Source organism: Mustela lutreola, chromosome X (assembly GCF_030435805.1).
Source record: "Mustela lutreola isolate mMusLut2 chromosome X, mMusLut2.pri, whole genome shotgun sequence".
Taxonomy (NCBI): Eukaryota; Metazoa; Chordata; class Mammalia; order Carnivora; family Mustelidae; genus Mustela; species Mustela lutreola.
The window spans coordinates 27,996,625-28,009,746 of record NC_081308.1 but is presented as its reverse complement, the minus strand read 5'-3'; the positions used below and the strand labels follow the sequence as shown (position 1 = coordinate 28,009,746).

General features: G+C 37.6%; 1 protein-coding gene across 7 annotated transcripts in view; it reads left to right on the top strand.

The window, feature by feature from the left end:
• Positions 1–13,122, top strand: part of DMD (dystrophin) — a 2,248,143-nt gene that overhangs the window by 944,596 nt on the left and 1,290,425 nt on the right. For all 7 annotated transcript variants that reach the window (XM_059157899.1, XM_059157902.1, XM_059157904.1 and 4 more), the window contains exon 30: positions 11,922–12,083. In XM_059157899.1, coding sequence (XP_059013882.1) covers positions 11,922–12,083 — 162 coding nt within the window. The remainder of the gene's footprint in view (positions 1–11,921; positions 12,084–13,122) is intronic.

Sequence of the window (13,122 nt, the reverse complement as noted above, 5' to 3'; positions counted from 1 at the left end):
TTGACTCTTATCTGAGCATGAATTGTTTAAGGCAGTCCCCTTTGCTAAGGTGCTGTATGTCTCAGATTCATTCCTAATGTGGACCATTAATTTTTTTCATCTCCATCCGCTGTTCATTAGAGCTGAGTGATCTCTTTATTTCAGAGATGAAGCTCATTTTCAACTCCTGAACAATTAAACCAAGAATGAGAAAAGAGAGGGCACCAGGGTGGCTGGAGCCCTGTATGGGGCTCCCTGCTCATTGGGGAGTCTGCTCCTCTCTCTCCCTCTACCCCTCCCCCCACTTGTGTGGGCACTCTCTCTCTCTACCGTCAAATAAATAGAATCTTAAAAACAAACTAACAAACAAACAAACAAAGGGGAAAACACTAATTCTCTTTCAAGTCTACATTTCCCTGGAGTAGAATGACTGCTTTCTAGGATGCCACAGCAAACTGGTGATGGCATGGAAAGTGCATTGCTCTTTTCCCCTATACGCTACACTTCTCTTCTGCCTAGACCAAAGTCTAGATGGAACAGACATTCCCCGTGAGACCAGTTTGGAAGACACTACAAAGTTATGCCTGGCTGTGATAAATATTGTATGTAACTTAATCTTTAGCAATATCTAACTTGTGGCAAGTACAAGAGTGCTACAAGTGAGTGCCTACCACCTGATGCCTGGTTGCTCCTTTCTCACTTAATACAGCCCCAACACAATGGGTTTCACGTCTAGATGATGGTAAGGTGCCACTGGGGAGAGGAGTTAGAGGTAAGAGGATGTTGGAAAACAGTTTATGTCTCTTTCAGTCAGCTTAATATCTCACAAGAGCATTCAGTGACAGATGACCCTGGTGTCTAACAAAGAATCGAGTACAATGCAACTCTCTGCCAGTGTTTATCTGTTCCCCGTGCTTACATCCACACACATGAGTCTTCTTTCTGTACTCCCAGCATATTGCTCGGGAATTGCACAGCATATTTGGCAAGCAAAAGGAAAAGCAGCTGTTCACTGCCTCTTGTTCCTGCTGTTCAAGGTGCACATCCCAGCCAAATGAATCCTATCAGAGCCAAAGACCCTGGCAGTAATTCCTTGCTACAAATGTAGTCTTGTCTATCTTAGCTACATGGAGAACAACAAATCTGAAAGCCTGGTAATAACCTGAGGACAAAATAGCATGCAGCACAGCTACTCAGCTAGATCTGAGGAATTTTTCAGTGTGGTGTGGACGAGTGGGGTGACAAGAAGCCCTAAACACACTCTGTCTTGCACTTCACCTTCTTCAGAACCATGGTGATCATCTGGAGTATTTGTGATAAATAAATATTACTAATCATCATGCATATGGAGAGGATGAAAAAGGATCATCCCAGGAGAGAAATCTTCCATTTTCTTAGATACTACTTCTAGTCAGCAGCCTGACTAAAATTGAACTCTACTGATGATTGACTGTACAGGTCAACAGAGTCTAGAGCATTTTATTTCAAGAGAACCTGAACATTAACCTAAGACCATTATGGGCCTCCATTACAGTAAAAGGAATCCTTCATAGATGTCTAATGTACATCAGGAAAGAACCATTTCAGGTTATTGGGACCACATTTGAGACTACCTGACTGAAGACCAAAATCTGTTTTATAGGCAGTCCTTCTGGCCATCCTTAACTGGTCTGTAAAGGGTAGTATGACAGATGTGCTTCTCACACATCATCTCAAGTCCAGGAAGCCAGAAACCCCATGTCTACTCAGTATCCTGAGGGTCTGAATTCCCAAGTGGAGAAATTGACTAGCACCAAAAGGTCTTCCACTCTGAGACCTCTGTCACATTGATGTGTTGGCAGGAGATTATTGCCCTTATCTAAGGAGCACCAAATGGCATGTCATTCAATGACAAGTTGACACAGCTACCAGTCTATCTACAGTTGGTCTCACTGGATTCTACCTCTCTAGAGGCCTTTACTTGTGTGATGACCTGAATATCTCAGCTTGGAAGCATCAGCTATGTTTTTTTTGTTTTTGTTTTTGTTTTTGTTTTAATTGTGGAACCTTGCCTTTTATCTGCCTATACTTGAATTGTGGAAAAGTCACTGTGTCTTTGGTTTTCTGGGATAATAGAAGCAATTGTCAGAAATCAACTGAGTTTCTCACTAGCTACATTCTAACTTGTGTTTCTGACCTCTACTTATTGCTTCATTCTACAATTTGATCTTACCCCAAGATTTTGGATTTTTACTCTTACCTAGACTCTGTGTGTTACTTATATGTGTGTGGTCTCAATCCTAACCCAATTTATCCCTAGACTCCAGTTCTGTCTCACTCTTCTGTATCAAGCACAATAGTCCATGAGGCTTTAATTATTTATAATATTAATAAATTATTAATTGCCTAAATTTGTAGTTTCATATTATGAGCACATGTGTGAACAGAGAGCGCCTTGACATTACACCAGAGAAGTTTTACTGACTAGGCAGTCTCTGAAGTTACCTTGAGAATACTGGGAGAAGATGAACTCTGTAGATGCCTTTCAGATTTACCGCATTATACTTCCAGCACTTCCTTTCCAAAGCTGAAATAATGCATTGGTTTGCTACGGTCAGAGCGGAAGACCAGTTTCATTTGTCTACCCATGAAGATGAATTGATGCAGCAAAAATCCAGAAATGTCTAAGATATATTACTGTACAGCTCACTGACCATTCTGTCAATGCTTTACTTGAAAATGATGGCTATCTGATGTCAAGTTCCATTGATAAAGTGATTCCCAAACGTTGCTTTTGAATGTGCTTCCTTCAGAGGTCACAGAAAAACTTCAATGATCTGCAGAGATCTAAAACAGATGAAGTTCCAACTAAACATGACCCCAGTGGATTTAACATTTATAGTCTTTTCCTGTAAAGGAAATCATAGACCGCTCCATGCACGTGGTTTTTGGATTTTTCTGTCCTGTGGTTTTAAACAAAGTAACCTTAACAAAAACAAATCCAGATAACCAACATTCCTTTATATTTAAAGAATATACAAACACTTGTGTAATTATTGTAATTATTTGTAGTCTATCATGTATGCTAGCAAACATGCCACAAAAGCTAATTTTGCCAGAATTCCCCACAAGAATTATATCTAGAGTGGCTTAAATCAACACAGTTTTTGATTTGGGGCTGTTTTTTTTTTTTTTTCTTTTTTTGGTATTTCTTGTCCAAGAACACTGAACTCTACTGATGGTTGACCATGCAGGTCAATTCTTTCTTTAGGAAAAAAATAGGACTGATTTGAAAAGAAACAAAATAGGCAACAAAGTGAAGCTTTTGATGGCTGCTGAGGCAGTGAGTTCCTGTAAGTTGTCCTTCCTGCTATAAATTATCTTCTCCCCCTTCTGCTTTATTTTTTAAATCTCCATTTTCCTCCTTTTATTTTTAAAATCTCCATGATTCCTTTTGAAAAGCATTTCCTCAGTCTGCTGAAAGCATACCTAGCCATCTAGAAATGTTATATGCAACTCTGTAAGGATCTATTATTTTCCTTTCACCATACTAAATCATGAAATTTTTTTTTCCTCATCAACCCTAAATAAGTCTGAGTCTGTAGTGAGGTCCAAGGCGTTCCTCAAATTTAACTTTCCTTAAGAATGTTCTCCTGTCAGTTCTAAACAACTAAAAGTTGAGAGAAAGTGTTTTTGAGACAAATGGAACATTCCTTGTGCTCCTTAAATAATTCCTGACATTTTCATGCCTTGCCATATCTCCTTAAGGACCTTCAAATTATCCTTCAGAAAGTTTAACAGGCAATTCACTGAAATTATACATCAGTTGGGAAAGTGTTTCATTTGATAGCAACAATAGTCCATACTTAGAACCTTGCTAGATAGATATAAAATGTGCAATCTGCTGGCTGTTGTATAAGCCAATGGCATTGCTGCATCTTTATAAGCCTTCTAATCATGCCATGCTACCATAATTCTCAGTGTTTCAAAGATAGTCCCTAGATCCTTCATGATCTATCTCTTCACATCTACCAGAAGCCATTTCCTACCTTTCCCTGGGCCACATTGAAACTGTTCCTCATATCTGTATTTTCTTCTCTGCCTCTACCTCAGTTTATCAAGCTCTGAATTCATTGACCATGACAGTAGTTTGCTGTATAGTTTGAACCAAGTAGGACAGAAACATGAAATATTTTGCTTCAAACTGATGGTTGTTTCCTCTTTCTTACTGGCATCCTGAATAGATCCCATTGTTTCCCAGGCTCTGTGAAATTAAAAAGTTAAAGGCAGCTTAAAATTTCAATCTCCTGGGCACCTGGGTGGCTCAGTATGTTAAGCTTCTGCCTTCAGCTCAGGTCATGATCTCAGGGTCCTGGGATCAAGCCCTGCATTGGGCTCTCTGTTCAGCAGGGAGGCTGCTCCCCACCATCTCTACCTGCCTCTCTGCCTACTTGTGATCTCTCTCTCTGTCAAATAAATAAAATCTTAGAGAGGGCACGGATTGCATGGAGCACTGGGTGTGGTGCAAAAATAAGGAATACTGTTATGCTGAAAATAAATTAAAACAAAACAAAACAAACAAACAAAAATTTCAATCTCCTATTCAGCCTACTATTCTACTGTCAAACTTAAACGATGGTGTAAGTGACCTGCAATAAAAGGGGAGAATGACCAGTTTCCTCTATACCACTATCACTTTTCCTTACCGCTTCTGGGTCCCATTGTTTACCATTGGCCTGAGATGTAGGAATGAAGGAAACTCGCACATGTCTCCTATTAACTAGCTTCTTCAGGGTGTTCGTGTATTTTATATAACAAGGAAACAAGCATTGACTTTTTGGAGGGTGTAAGTATAGGCTCTTTAAGTGGTCTTTTAAAAGCTCTTCTGTCTTCCAAATTCTCTAACAAGGGAAACATGCCCAGTGACAATATCTTCAGGCCTCTTCATCATGGAGTACTCTTGCTCCTAGCAGAGTTTGTGCTAGACAACTCAGACATGGCTGCCTTTTTCAGTGTCTGCTTGACCTATGGAAATGCTACACCAAGCTTTAGGAACTACAGGCTACTCTCTTTCTTTGCTCTGCCATCGTTTCCAATTTCTTTTATTATACTTTGGTAGGCATATAAAGCAAATAGAGCATTCAACTGCATAAGCAGAGTCCAAGTTTGTAATTAGATGCCACCCCTATCTACTTAGAACTCCCAGACTCTACAAGTGATAGTGTTGGAACTTCCTTCCCTTGCGTGGGGCAGAAAGATTGAAGTACCACTTTTCATTCCTCACTGATAAGTAAATGGAAGATGCCATCACACTGGCCATGGATTCAGCCTGATTGTGATTCTTTTCAAACTCTTCATGGAGTTTTAGAGTAAGCAAGCTTGGTGGAGTAATGAAGGAAGAGCCAGATTTCCCACCATCGGTAAAGTTTTTAGAAAAGGCTTATTATTTCCATCTCTTAGAATGAGAGGAACTTAGGAGTCAGTGTTTTCAGTTCAAGACTAAGAATAGCTTATGAGTCACATAAGAGTTAGGAGGAAACAGCTAATCAAAATGGGTGAAAGGACAAGGGAGATACAGGCTTTCAGTTGTGCCATAAATACGTCATGGGAACAGAAGGTACAGCATAGGAAATATAGCCAATGGTATTATAGTAGCGTTGTGTGGTAGCAGATGGTAGCTACACTTGGGGGGGAAATAGCATAACGTAAGTACAGACTTGTCGAATCACTTTGTTGTACCCCTGAAACTAAAGTAACATAGTGTGTCAACTGTACTTCAATAAAAAAATGCTCTCAAATAATTCACCAAAATAATTGAGTCAAAATGAGTATTTTTGTTTAGTATTTGAACAAATTATAACCTCTCGATAGTTGACAAAGGTAAGCCAAAAGGAAGTAGTTGCATTAATTTACTGGCCCACTGAAATTGAGACTCTAGAAAAATAGAACTTTTTGGTGAAGGGAAGTCTGTGTGCACAGTGAGGTGGGGCTGTTAAATAATGCAGATTAGCAGGTTCTCTTTGGTCTCCATGTTAATTTCTTAAGAGCCACAAGAGTAGGATTTGGTTTTAGCACATGTCTTACAGGACTCCCACCCTTCACGCACTGCCTGTGAGAACAGTGCTTACCTTGTTATTGTTCTATTTTGTGCAAGGTAGTGGTATTCAAAGTGGGGCCAATTCATGCTCTCCCCCAAGCAGAAACTGCAAAAATTTGTAACTACTTTATTTGCATCCAAATTTGAGAAATAGTTTTCTTGAGTTCATCTTCTACTACTAAAATCACTCAAAGAAATGAAGCCTAATTGAACAATGGTTACCCTATTTCATTGCTTAGGGAAAAGAAGCTAAGACAATGATGAAAGTCAAACTATTTTACATGTCTGGTATCAATGACAAATATTTATAAACAATAAATAAATAATTATTTTACTACAAGGTGATCGATCATAAGCCATATCCCCCTTTTTAAATGAACTGACATTTCCTTTGTCCTAGAAATTTTAATGAACACAATTTAGAGACTCCCTAGATAATTCCTTGTCACAGAGCCTGAATATTTTTGTTTGTGTCTGTGTTTGTTACCATAAATTGCAGGAGACTGGGCAAGAATCTGCAATTACTGAGAAAATCCATAGTCCAGACTTCTGAAAAGCCAAGTGTCTCTTAAAATCTCAGCCCACTAAAAAGAAGCCCATTTTTTTTTTTTTTAATGCTCGGGCTAATGAAAGGGCAATTTTACAATGTTAAGCCTGGATCTTTTATGCAATTTACAAAGCAAAACCGAGAGCTCCCTTGGCCTGGCACATAGTAAGCAACCAAGGAATATTTATAACATAGTTGGATTAAAAAAAAGTTTGTAAAGATACTAAGACATTAAAGTGCATCTTTTGCACATTCATGCTTTACATTCTGCAAGACTCATATCACTCTTAGAGCCCTTCACAAGGGACTCTACAGCAAAGGGCATCCTGATGAGATCCTCCTCCACAATTAGATCCAGGCGTCAGAAGTCTTTCCCCAGGTTTTTCCAGAAAGCAAAAGCAAATAAAGTAAAACAATCACACACACACTTCCAAAAGAAGAAACAAGGGGTGCCTGGGTGGCTCAGTGGGTTAAGCTTGTGCCTTTGGCTCAGGTCATGATCTCAGGGTCCTGGGATAGAGCCTGGCATCAGGCTATCTGCTCGGCAGGGAGCCTTCTTAATCCTCTGTCTCTCTGCCTGCCTCTCTGCCTACTTGTGATCTCTGTCAAGTAAATAAATAAATAAAATCTTTTAAAAAATAAGACTAAAAGAAGAAACAAAATGATGACAAAATCTCTCCCATTCTCAGCCCTACATCCCCCAGATACCTGAAGAAAATTATTTTTGTGGCTTCAAACTAACTCATGCTGTATAGGGAATAAAACTCCTCAGGTTTTTCTATTTTAGCATATATAGATACACATACACACATATATATGAATTCTATCAATATAGACTATACTATATATGTATAGTTCAATTCTGCAAAATATTTTGTGCTTAATAAGTATTTGCTGTTGGCTAAGAAGGTTAACTATAAGGGAAATGTATATTTCTAGTAATTGTCTCAGAGGGTCCTATTTTAACAATGAAATCACCCACATTCCTGACTCACTTGCAATCATGATCTTACCTAGTATTAAATGAAGTAAAAATGATTGTATTTTATAGAGCCTTTAATAAGTATAGCAAGGACATATAACTCTCATAATGAATGATAATTTGTAAAAGTTATTGGGATAACATGTGTAATGTTCTTTTTTTTTCTATTTTTAAGCCTCATTAATATTTAAATACATTTATTTTGGTTTAAATTCCCACTTGTTATTTCACATGAGAAATTTATTATTTTTTTAAAGATTTTATTTATTTGACAGAGAGATCACAAGTAGACAAAGAGGCAGGCAGAGAGAGAGAGGGAAGCAGGCTCCCTGCTGAGCAGAGAGCCCGATGCGGGACTCGATCCCAGGACCCTGAGATCATGACCCGAGCCAAAGACAGTGGCTTAACCCACTGAGCCACCCAGGTGCCCTCACATGAGAAATTTATTTACCAGAATAAAAAATTCATTCTTCCAGTTTCTTAGCCATATGTTCTCTGGTTTAAGTGTTTGTAATATTGGGGCACAAAGGTTATTATTTTTAAAAAAATAGAAATGTGAAAAACAAGTAATTTGCTGTAGAGACAACTATCCATTGCTAACAAAAATCATTCAGTTTCTGATTTTATACTCTAGAGTACTTTGAGGAACTAATAGTAAATTTCCATATATGTTGATTATTTTAACTTTGTTTTCCTTGAATTTTTCTGAAAACCATAATAAAATTTTTTTCATTATGTTTTTTCCTTTGTAGCCATTATTAGGATTTCCTTTTTTACTTTTGTATTTTTGTTATTGGTGGCCAACCTCTCAATATTGTTGTAACTCTCCTCATATTTGCTTTTTTTGTCTAGTTCTATGATTCATCTTACTGATAAAAGAGTTAGCTGAATACATGGTATAGCATTTTAAAATAAGAGTTAAACTGTAATCTGGACCAGCAATGAAAATCCGAATCTGAGTTAGGACTGCCTACCAACTCTGTTCAGTGAGATAGCACAGGTCAAGTGGACAGAGGGTCCTACAAAACCCACAGGCCTGGCCCCCCATCAGGATTTGCCTAACAAGATGTTTAGAAATAGAAGACATCTTATATCATGATTAGTTCAAAGAGTTTTGCAAGCTAAGATTGACATCAGGTCTTTTCACTCCCTGAGATTAAAAAAAAAAAAAAAAATCCATGTATTGGTCTTTCTTATTGACTGCCAGGCCAAGCAAAAAACCAGCCTACCTGAGGTCAACTCTGACATCAACTCTTAGGTCATTTCATTTCTTTGAATCCATAGAGTCTCGTGAATAGAAAAGTTTAGATTTCTAAGTATAATTTTGAGACTAAATATGTGGTTTAACATTATGCCGTATTATTTCCTATTCAATTATATTAAAATTCTACAGGTGCACACAGGAAGAGTAGGCTGTTTTTGCTTTTAAACAGATAAAGGACCAGATTTAAACAATGCCTGAGTAGGCAGTTACTACATGCTGTGATTGGAAGGTTTCTTCAGCCACCTGTCACAATGGTGAAATTTTATCATTAGGGATCCATTTTTCTGGAGAAAGTCTGGCTAGGCTACAGACATTCTCTTGTACAATACAGACAATTCTGATTATAGTCATAAGCACTGTTAACAGAATTATGATATGATGTAACTTCTCATTGAAGTTTTGACTGAAGAAAGGGGAAACCATATATGAATTAGATTACAGGCCAAGGTCTTGGTCACTGATTTGAATCGAGTATTTTACTAGAAGTAGACTAAAGTTTCCTGTAAGTAATGTTCCATCCTATTCTGATACTTTTATTTTTTTAGTTTTTTCCCTATTCTGATACTTTTAATTCCAAGCAGACATACACAACACACTAAAATAAAACAAAAACACTGAAATTAAAAAAAAAGAAAAGCCCAAATAGGGAAGACTTTACTCCAAATGATGTATCTGAGTGATGATGGCCTTTTTCCCAGTTTCTTTTCTGAATCCAATTTTCTGACTTCTTGAGTGCTACTCTGTTTTCCTCACTAAAAAGCTTTGTTACATCATTCATTCAGTCATGAAGAAAAGTATTGGTCTCTTTTTCTAGGATCTGGTATTGAGCAATGAACAACACATCCATAGTCTCTAATGTCATTGGCACTTAAAGTCTGAAATAGAGGAAAAAATATAATGGGAAATTGCAATATGGTGTGATACGTAGTGAGCCAGAAATACAAAGTACAAGAGAGAACATAGGGTGTCAGGAACAGCCACCTGGTGAGGGAGATATCGACATTTCTAAGGTAAGAGCTAAAGGATAAATGTAAACTAGCCAATTAAAGGAAGTTGGGGTAGAATTGCTCGAGGAATGTTTAAGGCCAAGTATCAAGAGGGACATAGTGTATACTGGGGAATGAAAAATAAAATTTCTCAGTAGCTTGAGCAAGGACTATGTGTAGCAGGGACTATGAAGGAATTTTAAAGTCATATAAAAGAGAATTTCATCTATCCTCAGGAAAATAAATACTCACTACAGGAATTTAAGCAGGTAGCCATCATTTCATTTTAGAAAGAACACACTATAGCTCTGTTGCAGATGGGTAATGATAGGGTAGGATACCAGCCAAGAACCTGTACTGTATTTGAGGCAAGGGCTGGCAATTGCCCCAAGTAATGACAGTAGATGGGGGGAGAAGAGGACAGAATCAAGAAATATTAGGAGGTAGAAGAAAGGATTGGGAATTGATTGCCTGGTTTAACACAAAATGATGAAGGACATGATAGAGGAAGAAGAAATATCCAGAATCATGCCTAATAAAGGCAGTGAATAATTGCCAGTCACTGAAATAGGGGGAGGTGGGAAACAACAAAAAACAGAGCAGGAGCAAAAGCAAGTTGGGGAAATGGAAAGTAGATGAGAAGGGGACCCCAAATGTGTCCATATTTGGTCATGCTATTGTTTTGGTTGCTGTGGATGTCCAAATAGAATTGTCAAGTAGGGCAATATATATGCACTTATGGAGATCGAGGCAGAAATCTGGACCAGAGGCACAAAGTTGTGCGTTGTGAGGGAAAAAGAGCTAACTGAACTTGGAGGTGTGGGTGGAATGAAAAGAAAGAAAAACCTAAGGCAAAATCCAGAGGAAGATTTACAATCCAGGTAGAAATACTAAGAATGCCCTCCCACTCATTTTGTAGTGCAAGACTTGCATCTCTTTTAGCTTTAGTCATAGTTGAGTAATGCTGTGTTCCAACTTGGCTTCATTAAAGAATAATGGCATTTCTAATACATTTTAAGCTAAAGAGCCCACTATATATTCTTTTTTAAATTTTTTAAAATATTTTTTATTGAAAGAGAGTCGTCATACAGCGTTATGTCAGCTTCAGGTGTAGAGCCTACAGATGTGACAACTGTGGATATGACCCTCACAAGCAGGGTCATTTTTGAAATGCTGCTCATGGTCTTTGCAAAGGATAGTTCTCTCATACCAGATAATCATGTCTACATATCATATAATAAAGAAAAATACTTGCTGTGATGCATAACTTACGGAATTCTCAGTAAGTTGCTTGTCCCAGTCCTTGCTTGTAGAACTATTCTTCTAAGGGTGAAGGGAAACTGTGCAGTCTGCTCAGCATGCTATTTATATTTGGAAAGTGTTACATTACCCTAATCATACCTATAGTAACAATCAAGATAATTGCAGCTATATTAGGATTACTTATTATTTGTTCCACTTCAGCAGTAACACAGATCCAATTGTGCCAGTTATTTCCACATTCCAAATTGTGGGAGAAAATGGGGAAAAAAGCCCATGCAAAGCGGGAAGAAATCGTATTTAGAATAAATCCATAACCAGATGGTTATCTGAAAATTTCTTTTTGAAAGGAGCTGATTCTGAACAGATTGTGCATGTGTCTCACTGGTAGAAGTGGATTATCCATCTTGAATTGGATTGTGATGACGATGACCCTATTCTAAGTAAACCAAATCTCTTGAACTATATAATGAGATCAGGAGGAACATTCGGCCTGAGAACGACAGATTGCAACGACTGAGATGATTTCACTACGTTTTGTTTTGTTTTGTTTTGTTTTTTCCCAGCCCCTTTCCTTGATATACATAATTCTGTAGCTTTTGTCCTGCAGGGTTTCCAGATCCTGTAGTTCTGTGTGCTAATTCTTATTTCTTATTCTTATTTTTGTTTTTTTAAGCAGAGCTGAATGAGCGGCAGGAAGCTACGAAATCTATCTTACAAAAAGGTGATTGTGGCAGTGTAGAATCTTCCTTTACTTTGCAGCAGGATTGCAGAAAAACTATGGCGAGTAAACATTGAATCGCTTCCTTCTTCCTTCTTTTCTTTAGGCCGTGAGGAGGCAAAAGTTGCTAGAGCAGAGTATCCAGTCGGCCCAGGAGATTGAAAAATCCTTGCACTTAATTCAGGAGTCCCTCTCCTCCATTGACAAGCAGTTGGCCACTTATATTGCTGACAAAGTGGACGCAGCTCAGATGCCTCAAGAAGCCCAGGCAAGTAGACTGAGAATGAGATACCATTACTTGCTGTGTTATTGGAACAGGACATTGCTGAATTTCTAAGTTAAAATTTATTGAACTAGTTGTACAGAGGATTATCTGATTAACTAATTTTACTGTTTGGAAGTAAGAGGGAAAAAGAGCTCTAGGTTAGTACTCTAAGATTTATATCTCAAAGTATGTAATGGAGGAATTTGAAATAGACACTTACAAGGCAGGGAAATTGCATTTGGAAGTCTGCTGTTAATCAGTATTTTCAAACTATACTTAAGCTAGAGGGAAACCTTAAGAAGGTAAATTGTGAAGAAAGAATTTGTAGGGTGCCATTAAAAAGGCAGGCTCAAGGATTTTATTATCAGCTTATATTTGTTATTTTGGAATTTTAAGTCTTATGATCCCTATATTGTTCTACATGTCATGTGTGGTAAGTAGTTGATAGCAAACTGAGATGTAAATTTGCATTTATTACAAATAGTCATACCACATGTACTCACATGTACTCACGCTGTGTTCAATCCAAATTAAGAAATGTGCTAAACCAGTTTTTCAAGAATGAGAGTTAAAATACTAATGAAAATAAATCTAAGTTGATTTTATACTGAATAAATTGAGGCTATATCTAAATTACCTCTCACTTTGGGAAGTATTTTTTATAATGCTATAGTTCTATTTAAAAAAACTTTAAATATATGTAAAGTATCATTGCTATTATTTGTTTCAGTATCTTTGGGATTTTCTGAAAGTAAGGTAATAAAACTACTTTTCAAATAATAGCTCCAAATTAGGTACCTGGTAACCATGAATAACTCAGAGCAGTATATTAGGATGTGAGGGGCATTAGAAGGTTATATACCTATCCCAAGGACCCTCTTATCACTAATTGATGGAGATGCCTGAATGTTTTTATTTTAAAATGAATTTTTGGATTAAGTGGTTGCAGTGCAATTATAGTGCACTGAATCATAGTTAAATTGGTGCCCAGAGCACCATTGGACACAGTAGCATGAGGTAGTTTACCATATTGTCAAAGTTT